The sequence below is a fragment of the Herpailurus yagouaroundi genome, unplaced genomic scaffold (genome assembly GCF_014898765.1).
Source record: "Herpailurus yagouaroundi ecotype Mexico unplaced genomic scaffold, PumYag 28, whole genome shotgun sequence".
Taxonomy (NCBI): Eukaryota; Metazoa; Chordata; class Mammalia; order Carnivora; family Felidae; genus Herpailurus; species Herpailurus yagouaroundi.
The window spans coordinates 88613568-88632444 of NW_024412376.1; the positions used below are offsets into that span (position 1 = coordinate 88613568).

Below are 18877 nucleotides of genomic sequence, written 5' to 3' on the forward strand. Positions count from 1 at the left end.
AACCTTTCCTAGAGCGTCCCCTTGGAGCGCCATACTCTCCCCTGTCCTCCTTTTGAACAGTAGAAACCCTGCACCCTGGAGGAACAAAGGAAAAGGAATCAGGCAAATGGTCAGAAGGCAACATTTCCTGGGGCCTGGAGGAGCCCAGCTCCGCGCTGCTTGCTGAACCACAAAGCGCAGGACTGTCGTATTTTTAAGACTACAGCGGGACGGCCTGTGATTTAAAAGACGGCTTCTCCCTCGCGGTGTCACGCGCGGTGACGAATGAAATGTGGCCCTGCGCCGTGTGGCGCGCTCCATGTTGCATTTGAGGGCTGTCTTCCATAGCAAACCGAGGAGGGGGGAGCCCGTCCGCTCCGGGATGCTCCAGCCTCCTTTCCCACAGCCTGCCCGGCCTCGGCCATCACTTCCTGCTGTAGTTTCGGGAGACTTTTGACTCATAAACAACTTTAGTCACAGACCCTGGTGACATTCATAAGGAATGATCTCGGTGTCAGGGCGCCATGGCAACCGCCCGGCCCTCCGGTGCGCAGGCCCGATCTCCCAGGCACACAGCACCACCCCTGCTGGCTCCGGAGGGTGTTTTCACTTTCCGGGCCCAGCGGGTCTGCAGAGTTCAATAACCGCCCAGCTCCAGGGACAACAAAGGCCGCGGAATTTGGGAGGGGGGCGAGGAGGTCTGCTCCTTTGATGCCTGCTTTCAGTTCAGTGCGAACGTTCGCGGCCTGATGAAAAGCTGGACGAGGCAGGGCCGCCAGTGAAAGAGAGCTGTTGGCGCGCCCCTCCCCCAGGGCCGCCAGCCCCACGCTGGGAAAAGAGTTTTGCATAGTGTAAGCCCAACTTAAGGACTTTCCTTGTCGTGCCAACGTAGAGGAAAGGTGGTTTCTTTTGCAACTTGGTGGTGGTCAGCTCAGAGAGGCCATCCCTTCTGTGGTTTCGGAGGCCTTTGCCCGCGCGTGACGCACAAGCGCATTTAACCAAGGGAGGGTCAGAAATGACTGGAGTCAGATGACTTTGGGTATTATGGGGCACTCTGCTGCTTTTACTTCTGGGTCACTGAGTCCCACCGCCGTGGTTAGCATTTGAATGCGGGTGCATGCGGCCCACAGAGGGGGACAGACGCGTGGGGCTGGGTACTGATGTTGAGGAGCAAGGCTCGGCTCTGAACAATTGATCTGGAGAGCCCTGAGCCCCCTATCCTCATCAAAAGCTCCAAGTAGGGGTACACTGTGACTGACAAACCGTAACCAAACAGAGAAAAGGCGCCATTTGTGGTGCCTTTCTCCCGCACAGGGCTCCTTCCTAGGGTCACACGGCTAGCTGGCAGGTGGGCTGGGGTTGTAGTTCCAAAGTGCTATCTTCCAAGAATGAGCTGACTTGCCAGGAATGTGCTGCCCCCGCCCCCCAGCCACCCACCACTCAAGGCAGTCACCAGCAGTCATTTATAAAGCCATAGCCCTTGGCCTGTCTAGTCAGGAAGGACCTGTTGCCCCCCAGGGAGACCAGGCTGTGCTTGACATAGACCATGGTGATGTCAAGAGCCAGACAGTTGTTCTTCACTGGGTGCTTTGGCCAGAGATTCCTGAAGGAGAGACAAAGACTTTAGTCTCACAGAGATGGGTTTAATAATGAAAATGTCTGAAAGAGTAAAAGTATGGGCATGAATGCATGCCCAAATGTAAGTAATTAAAGGTTTTACTTTTTTTTTTTTTTAAGAGGGATATGGGCAGAGTAAGAACAGGGAAGCTATCCATCAACACCAGAGGAAAAAGTAGTGTAGAGAAGAGAGGGAAATTTAAAGGCTCTTCAGACCTTCCATTTAGTTGTAGCTGTACGCAAAGACCTCTAGTAGGAAATTCCCAAATGGACAGTTCCATGGGGACATGGGCCATTACTTAACCCCTCTTGCCTCACTTTCCTCCTATGTAAATTGATATAATAATAGTAATAATAGCATGAAGTTTTGGGTCTGTTGTGAGAATGGAACGAGTGAATGGTAGTAAGTGCACTGCACAGAACTTGGCTTACAGCACATGTTCAGTTGATGTTCACCATTACTGCTCCCACCGATGCTATTAGGATCACTGAATTCTTGAGTAAACTCTGCCTTTGCAAGCTGTGGCATCTGTCATCAAATTAAACTTTAGATTCCCTTTTTATCAAAATAATAAAATAAAACCTCTGCCAGCCACTGTAAAAAGAAATGAATGGAAAATAAATCTCAATAAGTAAATAAATAAATATTAGTTCTCAGGGTAAAGGAGATAGCTTATGTTCCCAGGCTGGTTTTTCATACCTTGCTTTAGTTCATAGCTTTCAACCCTGAAAAAGGTGGAACTTGAGGAGGCAGTATTAGTCAATTGTTTTACTAACAGATTTCCAGATAATAGTAACAGTTATAATTTCCTACATTTGCTAGAATAATCTTTGTGTACATCTGCTGTACTCATCTCATGCACTTACTCTTCAGTTTTCTAGAACCCGTTTAAACAATCATTAGGAAAATCTAGTTGCTGTTGTTTTGTTTTGTTTTGTTTTGTTTTAAGAAAGTGAGGGCACAAATGGGGGAGGGGGCAGAGGGAGAGAAAGTATGTCAAGCAGGCTCCATGCGCAGTGTGGAGCCCGACACGGGGCTCAATCCCTCACCCCTGGGATTGTGACCTGGGCTGAAATCAAGAGTCGGATACTCAACTGACTGAGCCAGCCAGGCACCCCAGGAAAATCTTTTTTTTTTTTTTCTTTTTTTAAGTGGCTTTAGGAAGAAGAGTCAGAGTATGGGAGTGGAACATTATTTCCACTGCCCAGTACTGAAAATGTGTGCCGTCACCCACAGCAGCTGTTTGGCTAATGTTGAAAAATCGTATGTCTAACTAAGGGAATCATAACATCAGAGACAGATGGTACCAATATCATAAACGATTATTGTAATAAGCATTCCATAAGAGTAAACTCTACTCTTACCTGGAAGTAAAGGAAGAACTAATAACAACTGAAGTTACTAGAAGAAATGGAAATGGAAGTATAGATGTATATTTTTCTTTTACCTCCAAGGCTGGTGTCAGCCATCTGGTAAGAGACACAAAAAAAATTGTGCCCTATTGGACTAATTTCATCCATGCAGAAATAAATAGGCACAGCAGACAGGGCTGGTGACTCAGACTTGGAAGGCGCACATGAAGTGGTAACGGTTTTTACTCATCAGGAAAAGGTTGACAACAAGAATACATGAACAAACCCTCCCGAGAGGCATGCCTGCCTTTACCTGGCCTTTACTTCAGGATTTAACGGTGAGAAGAGCCGTATTATTAGCCACATTTACCTGGAAGGATGCATAACACACTACTCTGTGGGTTGGGCCTCTGTCGGGATCTCTGTGGGATGGGCCTTTATCCCCTTTCTGTACGAGGAAAGATGTTTTCTCTCATTTCACCAAATTTGAATTGAGGAGCATCTGTGTGCAGGGCACTGTGCTGAGTACCAGGGGGATTCTGAGGATGACAAAAATACCCTCATCTCCAAGAAATTTAAGGAATCAAAAGAAATAACACATAAATATGGCCAACATGCCCAGAGCAGATGTGTGGACCGGGAAAAGTGCTGCAAGAGGTCCCAGGTTGGTGACTTTCGGTGGGTTTGCTCAGGGGAGGCACCCCAACATGTGTTTGGGTCCAGACTTTGAGGGGTTTGCCCAGCAAAGAGTAAGGGAAAGGGCAGAACTATCAGAGGTCCGTCCTTTAAAAAGGCACTAGGAAGAGTGAGTGGTCCAGTCTGAGGAGAGTTTGAGTTCTGTCCAGGCAACCTGGGTCGGACTGTGAAGTGGTGGGAGAACGGGAGGATGGGGCCCCTACTGCATGTCAGGCCTAGACCCATACTATGCAGGCATCGCCCCTCAGGCCTCATACCACCCAAGGGGGCAGGTGGCACAGATATCCCTCACTGTGGGACTCCATGTGGTAGGTGGAGCATTTAAGGCTTCTTAATAAGAGAGAAAAGGGAGAAACATCAGCATGGCACTTTGGGAAGATTAGTCTGGCATAGACCACAGGTAATCAGTAAGGAGATGTGGCCAACAGCAAGCATACTCTCTGGGGAAGCAAGTCTGAACTACACAGAGCATACTCCTTGTTGCTTCAGGCGCAAATTTAATCTTCACTGCCAGCAAGGGATAGTCATACCTGGGGATATGCGGCATTTCCTTCTAGGCTCTGTGGTTACTGTCCAGATAGGAAGCAAGCAGGATCTCAGCACGGGTGATGGCACTAAGCTGTGGAAATACCACGTGATTTCTCTTCCCCTCCACCTCCCAACCCATACATACATCATTTTTGCCTAATACGAGTGTTGAAGTCCTTTGGTTCAGAAATCCCCAACACAAATGCATCGATAAACACCATCACCTGCCCCTGGGTCATTCTTCTGCTCTCCTTGGTTTAAGTCCTATGCCCTTGAGGTCAGGATTCCTCTGTCTTCAGGGTCCCTTGGAAGGAACTCTGTCAGATGTGGGGAAAGATCTACAAGTCGTGTCTTCACTGGGGGACCCCAAATCCCATTTGTTGCTAATGTGTTTCATTCATACCAGTATTTTAACTGGTATGTGCTGGAATGAGCACAGAGGGGCAAATGGAATCCTCAGTCTCCGTTTGTCAGTTTTGGGGTTTTGAGGCCAAATACTGTGATGGCGGCCAACCCTATCGTGTGTATTATGGCGAAAAAAAAAACAAAAAAAAAGTTTTGCTCTCATGTGCCCTCCCGGCCCCTGGATGGACCCTGTGTGCAGTGGGATTGCACAAGCCGAGCCGTGAGCCTTGGCAGTTGGCCCCAGAATACAGAACGTACTGTCACTGAACACTGGGACACAGACAGCGGTGATCCCCACCGGGCAGGAGCAGTTTGGGGAGGCTCTGGACAGTGGTGGCACTGACCCCCTGAGCCAAGCACTCTGCAAGACACCAGAGACTTCATGATGACTGAAACTGTGTCTAGTTTATCCTCCAGCAACTGATTATGTACACCAAGGAGTTACCTGCTCTGAGAGAGAGAGAGAGAGGGAGAGATGACATTTAAAGTAGATTAAGTGGATTTTCTTTTATTGCTTTAATAGTTCCCAGGCAACATTTGCTTTTGCTTTCCTAACCAGCAGAAGTGATCAGAAAATGATTAGAGTTTCTCCTGCAGATGAAATTCAGATTTTGCATTTGTGCTGTTTTATGAGCTGAAACTATTTTAAGAGCCAATTTATGATTTTCTCTCCTAAAATTAGATTGAACAAAAATAAGGGTGTACAGCAATTGGAGGATGCCATTAGCAGCTTGCCCTAAGGCAATCTACTGTGTTCACCATTTTCTGTAAAAAATTAGTCTTAATTTGATATCATTTGGAGGAGAGCTGTGTTCCATTTCATTCAACAAAAGCAAAACTGACTCCTCTTCTGCAGAGGTTAGAGAGAGAATTTACTTGGGCATTTGCCCAGGGCATTCCCCTCAGGGCCAAGACAGTTTCTAGAAGCTCTGAACTCCCAGCCTCCTAATCTCAGATCTGTTCATTCACAAAGAACTGCCCTTTCGAACATTTCTCCCCTCTTGAAATCTAAACCTTTAGGAGGATTGATAGTCCTGTCTCCTCTTTCATCCTGAACGGGATGAGAGAAAGGCTGTTATCGAATCCCACCAGAACTTCCACCAAGCCCAGCCCAGAGCGAAAACCTATACATTCAAGGCTATGCAAAGTCAGCACAGAAGGTACCTCTTCTTCTCGGCCAGGTCAGGTCCCGGCTTTCGGCCAGGAAGAGGCCATTCTCTTCTTATTGCGCAAAGCAAGGCATTATGTCGATTGGTTCAATAGAGATTGCTTTTGTCTTTGGAAATAATGCTGTGTTGTCCCTGTGCCTGAACTACAGGAGCCTACTGGCATCGATCTGCCTCTGCTGGACCCAGCGAGCACCATCACCACCGTGACGGGACCCAGTGCTTTCAGCATCCCTCCACCTATCAGACAGAAGCTCTGTAGCAGCCTGGACGCCCCGCAGACGAGAGGTCATGACTGGCGGATGCTGGCCCATAAGCTGAACCTGGACAGGTGGGTATGGCTGGGCTCCTGTTTCTGTTAGACACAGAGCACCGGGGCTGATGCCCATGAGACTTAGGGCAACATTTGTTGTTTTCTACCCATACACCTGTTTACTTTTATTTTTACCTATTTACTTTTTGTCATTCTGCAAACCCTTACTAAGTGGCTTCTTTGCATCTTCCATCTTGGTCTCGCAGACACCTTGTTGAGAGATATCCTGGGCTTATCTGACAAGATAAGGATCAGGTTTTGTGATCCACTTTGCAAAGCTGATGGGCTAAATGGCCCTAAATAATATATCCACTCACTTAAAGTAATTGTTCCTCAACTCCGGTTGAACAAGAGCTGATGCTTGATGGTTAATTAACATGCTAATCACCGCATTGATACCGAGTTATAAAGAGACCCTCAGGAGCCCTTCTTCGTGGAGTGTTGCCATCACCACCAAGCACAAGACATGGCATGATCTGTCAAAGATGATCAGAGCCTGGGTTGGAAAGAAAACATAAGTGTCTTGATTTCCTGTTTAGGATATGACCCGTAGACATCTCGCCTCTTAAATTATCTTACTCAGAGTTGAGGTTAACAAAGTTAAACATCACATCTCCTATCTGGGGCTGATCTAATTAAGCATGTGCTAGTTATTTAGGATGGCTCCCTGTAAACCACAGCTTCTCCAGTGGGACCCGGATACTTAAAAGACAAATGGAGAGACGGAAGGGTTTAGTACAGAGAAAATAGATCTGTAAATCTCACCTTTCAGCACACTCTCCCATTCCCAATTACAGGTACTTGAATTACTTTGCTACCAAATCGAGCCCGACTGGCGTAATCCTGGATCTCTGGGAAGCACAGAACTTCCCAGATGGAAATTTGAGCATGCTGGCGGCTGTCCTGGAAGAAATGGGAAGGCATGAGACAGTGGTGTCTTTAGCAGCGGAAGGGCAGTACTGACTCGTGCTGGGACTGGAAATGAAGGACGGCAATGCACAGGGAGTCTGTGGCCGTCCAGGGCATCACAGTTGAGAAGGAAATCCAGAATGGACCCAGACCGATGAGTTTCAAAGGCAAGACTGCAAGCAGGAGAGAGAAGGAAAACATAACACAACTGCTGATACACGTGCCCACTTTACTCGGACATCATCACAGGAGTTAAGAACAATTGTGTAAATTTGTACCTTGAATTTAGAAATTGACCTAATTTTCCTCTTAGTTGGGCTGTATGCTGTGTGGTACAGGATCTTACAGTTTCCTAGGAAACGCTTTTTATTGCTATCCAGGTATATGGATAAACTTTCTTAACAAACCCAATTTCTACAAACGTTGTTTACATCAAATTGGACAGGGATGCGGACACTGTCCATGGCTCGTTCTATTTTTGTTTAAATCATTTGAAGTTGAAGCTGTGGACGGTTTGTTGTGTCTATTTCAGATTAGTAATTTACAGAGAAATCGCAGACTTTTGCTACAAACTGTGTGCATCAAGTGTCTCAGATAATCCTTCCATTGGTGTTCCGTTTCTAGAACTTGTAGAACCAGTGTTACTGTTTGTATCAGGGAGGTGGAGAATCTAAGTGTAAAGGAGAAATAACTAAGACTCTTTATTCCTTGAGGGCACCCATCTGGTGCCCTCTGGGAACAAAGCTGTAGCAGTGCAGGGAAGACAGTGATTCATGTTCAGCCACACAAACAAGCATTTCTTCACCACGTGTGTTTGTAATACGCAATTTGAGGTGTCTTTTTAAAGGTATCATTATTATTATCATTATTATTATTAATGAGTATTTACAGGTATTCTAGTAAAAGGATTTTCTTTTAGCTTCTGTTTTTGTTAGCAGTACTGTTAGTATTTAGATATTGACTAGACCTGCTTCACTCTTCTGACATAAGGTGGGCGTGGTCACCAGTTTAATTAAAAGGCTTTGCTTCCTTGACCTTTTATCTTTCTTGCATCCTTCTGCACCAGAAAGATAGTCGGTGCTCACTGGCTTTGTCAGTCTCTTCTTTCAGCTTGCTCAGGCAAGGTCTTTCTCCTCCGAGTCTTGTTGGGAGAAGCGTTCTCTATTAAAGTTCACTGAATATTGTAGTTATGTGATTACACACTGACTCCCCCAGGGTCCTCTGTCTACTTTAGAGGCAGTGTGCATAGAGGAACAGCCTCCGAACTGGCAATCGGAAAACCAGTTCACATTCTGGCTTTGTCATTGTCTAGCTGTGCTACCTTGGGAAAGTCATTGAACCTCCCTGGACCTCAGTTTCCTCACGTGTCCAATGAAAGGGTGGAAGTATTAGATATTCTCAAGGTTCTAAAATGCTAGACTTCTCCTGTGATGTCTCCAGTCTCATTCATCAGTCTGAGGCCCACACTGGATGCTGACCTGGATCAATAAAGAGCCAGCTAGTCTCTTGCCCAGGCTACAGTATGCCTTCCAAATAGTTCCAGCTTTGAAGAGGATGATCCTTACCTGTAACCTATTTGTCATGCTTCCCAGCCTTGTCTTTGTGCTGCTCACCAAGAGGTGGCATCCCTTTATTATCATTTTCTTTCCTCTTTGGGGACCACTTGCCTTCCTGACTAGTTGCAAGTTATGTTCTATTATTGTCTTAATCAAACATTTTTAAAATTAAAAAAAAAAAAAAATTAACCAAAAAGTAGTCAAACGACTGCTTTGTGTAAACTATGGTATTTCCTGAGAATTATCACGGGCCCTTGGTTTTAACCCAGGGACTCCATTCATTCAACAGGTGGGAAATAAAGGGTCAATAGCCCAGAAGCCAAGCCACGACTGAACAACAAGCGTATGAATCAGAACCTTCAAAACATGGCCGTGGTTCACTTTTGGGCTAGAGGTATAGAGGTTACTGACTGGCATTGAACTAGAAATCATTTTAGATATTTTCCTCCTTCTTTACCCATATATTTCCTCTTCTATTTTGGTGACTTCTTAGTATGCCCAAGATTCCTCAAGGCATCCTCATCATTGAGGAACTACTGATACCTTGTTATGGAGCCTCTTCTCTCACCGTTTTTGTTTCTTATCTTCTGTTTGGGGCATATTTTCCATAACCTGTCTCTCTCAGGCCACCCCTGCACCATAGATAAAAACATGTTACACTTATCGTGAAAGGAAGGGATTGCAGTAATAAGTTCAGTGGATAATGTTTGTACCAATGCGTATTTGACCAAAAGATAGTAACACTGTATGCTACGTAAAAAGATTTTTAAATAGATATTTTTTTACAAAGAGGAGGACAAAAGATTGCTATTGTCCATTACTTGAGTTTGAAATAACTTCTCAAGATTGCTCATCAATACTGGTTTGGGGAGCTGTCATCTGTGGAAATCAAGAATTAGAAATCTGAAGGATGTTCAAAGGAACTTCCATGCCTAGTGGAAAGGAAAGAGTGGTTGATTCCTTGTAAGTGAGGTACTCATCTGTCATAGAACCTGTTATGTTCCCCATCAAGTGAATGGCAACTCCCTTACGTACAACACACCATTCATGTCCGATAATTTTCCCTACGAATTCTGATTTCCTTTTCCTTTGGAGTGAAATAATAGCAGTTAGGTTGCTCTCAAACTTAGAAGGTCCAGATTCAACAGTTCATTTCATAGAGAGCCACTCCATCATTCTATGTGACATGTCCTGCCTTTGATTCCTAGGGTTTCTATATAGCTTGTGAGGAAGGACACGCTTATTACTTCTTTGGGATGGAGAAAAGAAACCTATCATTTGTGCATAGTGCCATCTAGTGGTGCACAACGCAATCTATCCTAGTGTCACAAAAATTCACGTAAAGTTGTTTGACAAAGGGAATTAATAGCTAAACAGTCAGGATCTTTAGGACACACGTGGGCAAATTTTCACTTCAAATCTATAGTTTTCTTATTGTCACACTTCTTTACTTAAATCACCCATAAAAATTCCATGTCATTATGAGGCTAGTACACCAACTCTTTCACACACAGTATGTCTCAAGTTGGTTTGGGGTAATAGGAATGATAGAAATACATAAATCTCTGTATAAAACAGTTTTTGAAGAGTTGTCATGTTTAACATTTACATTTTTTATTGAGATTTGGATGTTTTAAATCTCTTACATTTAGTTTTCTAATATTTATTTTTGGAAATGTAAGAAGAATCCGCTTACAAATAAGTTTTATATATGCAAATGACAGAACTGTGTCTAAGGAAGGGAGATTTGTGATTGGTAACCAGGACTGGAAGGAAGATTCCTTTCTGCTGAATGTGGGTGTCTAAAGGCAGAGGTCTCATCCCATTTTCATTTTATTCTCACCACATTCATTCAGATTTCCTTAGAGTGATCTGGGAGGAATAGAAACTGGATTCAGTACTGGTAACTGGACACAGGGTGATGACAAACATGTAACAGAGAACAGCCTTTTCACAAACTGTGTGGACACCAATGTGGACACTCACCTCTGCTACAAGGAAAAAATCCCCATCCTCAGATGACTTCAAAGGCAGGGCAATATTTTGGGTGAGGTGTCCAATACTCAACTGTAAAACCATTACCCATTTTCATACATACTATTATTTTAGAGATATTACTCTCTTAACTTTCAAACAGTAGAGCCATTCTTTAGGAAGAAGTCATGGAGACTGAGTTTAGGACACTCTGGAAATTAGGTACTCTGTAATTTTTTTAAAGATATTTATTTCTCATGTAAGTTAGATACCTTCAAAGTAAGCATTCAGATGGTGGAATCAAGACATTTTACTTCTGGAGAGAAGCAAACGAGGCTCTCGTCCTTTGTATCCCCATGTGTATGACTGTCAGGAACACAGCGGATATGCTTTAGGTCCACTTCTGTCATCCACGTATGAGGAAGGGAGCCAGTAAGGTGATCACTAACTTCCTAGAATTCACAAGCCTTTGCCAGTATATGGTCTGCCCCCATGGGGTCAAGCAAATAAAAACTATATAAGGACCTGCAAGAGAGTGTAAAGAATGTAGAAGAAGTTTACATGTTGAATTTTCAGTCTTGAAGTTGAATGTGAGTTTTCTTTAGCTTTTGCTGAGCAGTTGCTCTGGACAAGTTATCTGTTTCACATAGAGACCTCAGTGCAAGTCCAAGGCCAATGAGGGAAAGGATGACCATGGAAACAGCTGAAATGAAACTGGGTTTTATCCATCTTCTTTGAGAATAGAGGAGCTTTTGTGAATCAGAATGTTGTTGCTTAAAGCCAATTATTTGTAAAGATGATAGTGGTCAATGAGCATTAGATTTTATAGATCCAATAAGGAAAATATTTTTATTATTATCTCAAGGTAATAAGACATTTTTTTTACCTTCCGAGTGCCTCATAGGACCAACTATTACACTTTGGGTTTTTTGTTTTTGTGTGTTTTTTTTTTACCCTTGTTGAACTAATGTTGAATGAAATCCTTACAACTTTGACTCTGTGCAATGAAGTGCTGTTTCTCTACCCTAAGAAATATATTTGTATAATCTCTGGCTGTAATGATCACTTTCAAAGATTTCCCTTGCATTCTCTAATGATTTTTTTCAATGGAATAAGTCATAAGGGGAATAAATATATTGCAACCAATGTTAATTTAAACCTGTGTCCATACAGGTCAAGTTAGCCAAATGGAGTCATAAGTATTTCCAGAATTCATGCCTAAAACCTGCTATTTTGGAAAGGCAGGGGTGGGGGGAGGGGGGAATGGCAACATATGTCACTGGGTAGGTTTTCCCTGTGAACTAAGACTAACAACTTTCTGATCCTTCAGGCTTACTGGCCTTGTGCTTGCCCCCATTTTCAGAAATCCTACTTAAAAAATCTGTCTTCAGGAGAGTTCAGGGCTCCCAGCTTTTCCGGTAGGCTTGTCCCCTCCTCCTATTGATTTGTGGTGGGATACTAATGAGCTCATTCAACCAAATGTAACATATGTTCCTCGACCGATTTTAGAATGGCTGAGGGAGGCATCACCAAGACAAACCACCAGGAACTCCACAAATGTGCTGGTACACAAACCCCAGCAACCGTAAAGAACTCACTGTTGGTAAGAGGCTGTTTCCCAGCCAGCTGTACACTTAGACTCTCGGGATTGAAGAGATCTTCCAGAATCCAAAGCTGGGAATCTCTGCAGAATGTCGCAAGAGTTGTGGCCGGTACACCAGTTGTTCAGAAGACAACGAGGAAGCTGCCCTGAGACACAGTCAGCTGCCCACCAGCCAAAGTATTTGGTACTGTATACCAGCCTCTTAACATGCCATTTGAGATTTGTGCCTCGGCAATATTGTAAATTGCCGAAGGCCATCACCCTTCAGGGCCCATTATAAATATTCTCAAATTCTATGTGTCATCCTTCAGTTCCAAAGATCTGTTGGAATTGGGGCTATCGGAGCCGCTGTTGAGCCTGATGGCGCTGACCCAGGGTGCAGTAACCCTCATTTCTGGAGTTCAGAATGTGAATCATAGGCCGGTATCTCTGAGCGGTAGCCTAGGAGTTGATGAGCCATTGACCTCCTCACCTCGGCACGATGGTGAGGCAATATCCAAGAATCGTGACGTGAGCTATCTTCTCCATGCTAAAACAAACCTGTTTTAGAACAGCTTAAAAGAGCAAGAAATCTACAGCCAGTGGAAAATGCCTTTGCCTTTTTATACTCTTAAAGTCTCATATGTCACCTGTAATCCTAGGGGCTTCAGTTCAAGTGCGTACCCCTCCAGGCCTTGGGAAAGAAAGAGGACAGCAATCAGAACAAGCTGAGTGGTTTGCGTTCTCCCCCTCACTCTTCCCTCGATCTGCTATTGGTACCGAATCCCTCGCCCTCCAGACAGAATGCATTCAGCCAATTGCAGGGAATATCATCACTGTGTGTGTGTTGGGTGTCAGTGTTGTACATGTTCACCGAGTTTAACGTTGAGCTGTAGCAAGTTGGTGACCTTCCGCTTCGCTCTTTCTAAAGAAGACGGGCAGTGTTTGTCAGAGAGAAATCCCCAGCAGTCTGTGTTGAAGAGCCTGTGTCATCCACCTGCTGTTCCCTTTGGAACAGTTCAACTGCAGAAGTGTCGGATTGAGATTTTGTGCTTTGTCATTTTTCTTTTGGAAACACGACAACACAACTTTGGCTTTTCAGATACGGAACACTTCTTTTGTTGTTGTGGAGTTCCCTCTTGCTGTATCTTCTATGCAATTCCTTTTCTAGAAAACCCCTGGTGGAGGAGTGCTCTCTGGGCATCCCGTCCACCATGCCGCTGTGTGGTGAAGGTGAGGGATGCCAGCTCTGGGTGTGCCTCTTCTCTCTCCCTGCTGCCTCTCCCCGTTTTTCCTGCAGTCCCTTGGTTTGTAAATTGCCTGCATTTATTCTGTCAGCCAACATGTACAAAATGTAAGAAAGAATTTTTAAACAGGTAATAAATTATATTTATAAGCAACAGAGTGCTACCTCCTTTGTTTCTTCATAAAAAAACACTCCTGTGTGAAGGGTCACCCTGCGTTTCTTTCGGACAGAAAAGCCCTTGGAGTCCGCAAGGATGGTAATCACAGCCTCCCCTGGGGACAGGATGAAGGTTCTGGAATCAGTGTTTCTCAGGCCTCTCTGCACATTATAATCACCTGAGTAGCTTTAAAAACCACTAGTGCCTGGAGGTGCCTGGGTGGCTCAGTTGATTAAGTGCCATACTCTTGATTTCAGCTCAGGTCATGATACCACAGTCATGGGACCAAGCCCCGTGCTGGGCTCCGCGCTGAGTGTGGAGCCTGCTTAAGATTTATATTCCCTCTCTCTCGCTCTCTCCCTCTCTCTTCTCCTCCCCGTCTCAAGCTCGCTCTCAAAATAAACACACCACTAGTACCTGACTCCCGACCCTAGAGGTTCTGATTTTATAATCTAGGGTGTGGCCTGGTTGTTGAGAACTTTTTAATGGCCCCCAGGTGATAGTGGTGAGCAGTAAATGCGGAGAACCAGTCTTAGAGCAGCATCAGAAGGTCCTGGGGACCTTGTGGATAAAAAGAATATGGGGCTCTACCCCCAGAGACCTGATTTTAAATGAAATCAGTTGTTTGCAAACAACTACGCTAATCGGTAGGGCATGAAAGATGAGCCCGGTAACACAGGATGCCCAGAGCTATGGCAAATGCCACCGGTACAGGACACCCGGTCACCCCTTTAGAGCGAGCCAGCAGAAGGCACCAAGCGTGCGGTGGATGATGGCCATGAAACGAGTGGAATCAAAGGCGGCTCCTCCCTTAGTGAGAGAACTACTTGGAGCCGTGTCCTTGGACGGACCGCAATCTGCCCACCCCTGCTCAGGTGGGATCACAGGAGTGGATGACAATTGTACCAATGCTGAGAAAATGCCCCCTCCTGAGGCCTGGGAGACAGTGACTTCAGACAGATTTAAAGCTGGGGTCACAAACTCAAATGTTTGTCAGGACTAAGGAAGTAGTGACTGTGTATAGAACTGGAACCTCGGGAAAAGAAAAGGCAGAAGTGGGTTCTATGGCTGGACTAGAGATTCCAACTCCATCCAAAAAGATGAAAATACAGGGGCACCCGGGTGGCTCAGTCGGTTGAGCATCTGACTTCAGCTCAGGTTCATGAGTTCGAGCCCCGCATCGGGCTCGCTGCTGTCAGCGCAGAGCCCGCTTCGGATCCTCTGTTCCCCCCCTCTGTGCCCCTCCCCCTCTTGCACTTCCTCAAAAATAAACAGACACTTAAAAAATAAAGATGAAAATACAATTAAAGAATCAAACGGTACTTCTCAAAGAAACGCACAGGGTGGTAAGACTCCCCCATGCCGTCCACTGACCCCTACTCTGGAGTGTTGGTAGCTGGGATCCCTGTTGGGAAAGCTGAACCTACGAGAGCTACCAAATGAGTCTGTGAGGGCGCTGACATGCGACCTGGGCTGGGGACACTACGGAGCTCTCTAAGGCCTGGCCTCCCGCTGTATCTGTCCTTCTGGGCCAGCACACAGGCACCAGGCAAAGAACCTTCTTCTGTCCCAGAGGTCCTGCAGCTCAGAACCTAGGGTAGAAATTACTTTCCAGAAACAAAAGTCCTTCTAAGAGCGGGGTTGTAACAAATGACTTGTGCCAAGAGAAGGTTCTGTTCTCCTGAGCTGGGATTTACTACCCATCTCCCTTCACGTCCCACGAACGGCCATAGCATATAGAAGTGGGGCACAGAGAGGGGCGAAGAGGTGTGCCCACAGTGAATTGTGACTTCTTTAAACATCGCTAGCTTATATCCTGTTGAACTCACGTCGGTGAGGAAAAGCTTCTGCTACGTGCTGGGTGGGGCCTTCACGTACTTCACAAATTCATCTCATGTGCTTCTCATGAGAGCCCTAAGCAGATGGGTATTTTTATCCCATATACAGGGGAGAAAACGGTGCTCAGATTCTATACTTCCACAGAAGTGAGAAAGTGAAAACCACGGAACGTGAGCCAAGTCGATCTGAATCCCAGTGCTGGGATGAATTCCCTTGGCCCAAGTGCAGCTGGCTAAATGCAGCCAGTCACATGAACACTTTGGGGTCCCTGGTAACTAAGGGAGTATTCTTATACTGCCTGTGCCCAAACGATCCCGGGCTTCTCTCCTGACCCAGTCTCCAACGGATCCCCTCAAAACTAAACTTTCTACCCTACCTGCCGAGATTCACAATCCAAGCAGAAATAACCCAATCCTTTCCCTCTGCCTTTGCAGAGGGCTTTCTCTGGTCCAAGGGGACGCCGTTTCTGGGGCAAAGGCAATAGCCTCCTTCTTCCATACCCCACGTGTCACGGCTGGGAGGAAAGATGGGGTCTTTGTCATTTGTGGCCCTTGCATGGAACCCACTGCTTTGTGCTTCAGCCTACCAGGCCCGACCGGCCTCTGTCCGGACTCACTGCCCTCACAGACCATCCCCCATTTTCCTGTGGCCCTGGAGAACTCGGCCTCACAGCCTTCCTTTCCTTAGACTGCTACCATCCTCAGGGGCCCCAGGATCCATGAAGACCTATCCAAAAGCCTTACTGTTGGGTTCTTCTTTTGGTACTGATAATCTTGTCCACTAGCTAAATCCCTGCACTCCTGTGATCACACCCTCCTGCCCGTCCTTAGCCTCGCTGCTCTCTCTCTGAAGCGTCATGTGGACTGCAGCCCCTGTCACTGCTGGTACACCACCCCAACCCCGGAAGGGTTCTCTGTCCTTGGACCTAGTTTCCCTCCACCCGCCAGCCGCCTCCTCTTCAATCCCTTCTCTGGGCCACGTCAGCCATCTCCCTGGATGGTGGTGATCCGCGTTTTGCATGATCCATGACTGTATGTGCCCGAAAACCTTCAACCCTGAGTGAATGTTTGTGGCAGGCCCCAGGCCTACGCTTCGGGAGCTGACAGAAACCACGCAGGAAAGTGGCACCATGACTTTGTACCGCCAGCTAATATTCAGCAATGGCTGAGCGCTGACTTCATGCCGGATGCGTGGAGGGCTTCGTCTTCAGGACAGCGTCACACATTAGGTAATATTATTCTCAACTTCAAGGGACAGAAAAGGAGTCTCTGTGAGGTGCACACAGGTCTGTTGTCACACAACTGAGGGTATGAGAGGCTCCACACAGGCCGCCTGGCAATCCACAGCCCACCCTCTCGGCCGCTACGCCACACGGTCGGTCCCATGCGCGAACCGGGCCCTCAGTGCTGCCTGTAACCATCTGGCTGCAATTTTCCACGGCGCAATTTTAAACTCACTTGTCCCAAAGCCCTCACTTCCCTACCTTGACTCTCGCTCTCAACAGATGACTGTGCCTCCTAATTACAGAGAAAACAGAAGCCATCAGACCATTTATCTCGCTCTCCCGCCACCAAACACATAAGCTTACCTGCATCATTTTCTTCCACGGCTGCCTTCCCGCCTGTTACAATGTGACATTTTCAAAGATGGAAAAAAGGCACAACTATAAGATAACAGACATATTCTTTCCAAGGGGATAAAGAATCCATTTTATTTCAGTGGGGGGGGGGGGGAGGGAGGGGGGAATGTTAAAACAAAGCCATATACAATTTGTAACAAATACAATTGTTTGTTCCCTAGTCCTGAATAATTACAGTATATACAAATTCAATAAGGCACTGGTTCCCCAAAAGAACACAAATGAATCTTCTTTTGAAACAGACAACAAAACCCCTTATACATTGCCAACTTTTCTCCAAAAAATATGGCATTGTTCTTTGTTTTGTTTTACAAGAGGAATCATAATTGCTAAATTAAATCACTTCTGGTGCCACTTCTTTCATTTCCACTGCTCTGCGACCGAGTTTTCTAAAGAGATAGAACTGCAGAACTATTCAAGTTTAAAAAAAAAATTGCTTTCAGTGCCTTCCCGCTCACAAACAAAGAAGAACCAGAACAGACCAACGGCGTAAACCTCCGTAACGTCTAATGACTATGCATGACTCTAGGAACACGAAATTCTGTCGTTATTCAGTATTTCCTGTACCTGAGTACACAACAATCGAAATGTGTCAAGGAATTCCCTGGAAACAAAATCTTGGCATGTTTTCTAAGAAGCTTTATGTCTGAGGAAAGAACAGTCACTAGTGGCCTGTGAGCGGTGCTGTCTGGCAAGGCCAAGCCCTGTCTCCTCATACACGACGTTCATAGCACTGTCACTTGTGACTTAACCAACTACATGCTTTCATAAATAAATATTATGTTTCATTTAGTACTTTATCATCCATAATATTTTACTCTCTAATCCACATAATGGAGTTGTGCCAGACTCCAAACTGAACATAATATTTATATATACATATATATTTATATAATATATACACACATACATAAACTATAAACCTGAACATCTTAGCATACAAAACTCACATTAGCTAGCAACTAATATTTTAGGATTCCCTCGGAGGGGAGGGAGTGATTAGAAGAAAATCTTAGTCTTTGAAACAGTCTTGAAAGGAAACAACTGACTACAGTAATTTTCAGGTTCCCACTTATTCTATTGAAAGACAAAACAAAACAAAAAAAAACAAAATTCACTTCTGAGCTACTAAAAATTTAAAAATCAAAAAGTATGATTTGGAAGTGAGTAGGTAGTCCCTTTAAGAACAATTTAGTATTCCCTAAATAAGGTGGGTTTGGGTAAGATACGAAGAAAAGTCTACTCATAAATAAATGCCTATCTCATCGAAAGACACTAACAACTAAATGGGTCTTTTTAAATATATCAAGAATAATTTTTAAATGTTCATAGTGAGTAAATCAGGTTGAGGATTAGAAAGCAAGCTATAGATTTTTCCAAAACAACTAAACAAATAATATAGAAGAAATTTGGATACTGTTTTAATTTCTTCCCATTCTTCTTTGAAACCAAGTCCCCCCTACAAATCTAGTTCACTTTCAAATCATCACCTCCCCACAAAGTATTTTGATTGAAGTTACCTATGTATAAAAATTTACCAAAAATAACACACATTTTTATCTAAGGTAAGCCCAACCTCGCTTAAATTTAGGGAAAATCAAGAAACACAACTGCGTCCCCACTCAACGGGCATCAATGTTTGCTTATTTGTTTGTAGATTATCTAATTTAGAGGCACTGAAGTTTCTCTCCAAGGCTCAGATGATTATCACACTTCATTGTACGCACACATTCCTTCCAAGCTATCACAGGGGATATAATGCGACCCAAGGGAAAGGAACCTTTGGGTTGCGATTCAGGTGATTTTAATCTCACTAAAAGCAGCCTTCCGATTACAATTCTATTTGGAAACGAGTGTTTTTAATCTGGGAGAAACAAACATTGTTCCTATTCAAGGGTTAAGAAAATCTTCGTTACAC

The 18877-nt window shown here is 44.9% G+C and overlaps 1 protein-coding gene across 1 annotated transcript in view; it reads left to right on the forward strand.

Annotated features, from left to right (window-relative positions):
• Positions 1 to 13478, forward strand: part of UNC5C (unc-5 netrin receptor C) — a 364176-nt gene extending 350698 nt beyond the window's left edge. Inside the window, exons 18-19 of the mRNA XM_040488026.1 lie at positions 5897 to 6075; positions 6855 to 13478. Of these exons, the coding sequence (XP_040343960.1) occupies positions 5897 to 6075; positions 6855 to 7020 (345 nt within the window). The 3' untranslated portion in view covers positions 7021 to 13478. The remainder of the gene's footprint in view (positions 1 to 5896; positions 6076 to 6854) is intronic.
• Positions 13479 to 18877: the final 5399 nt, after the last annotated feature.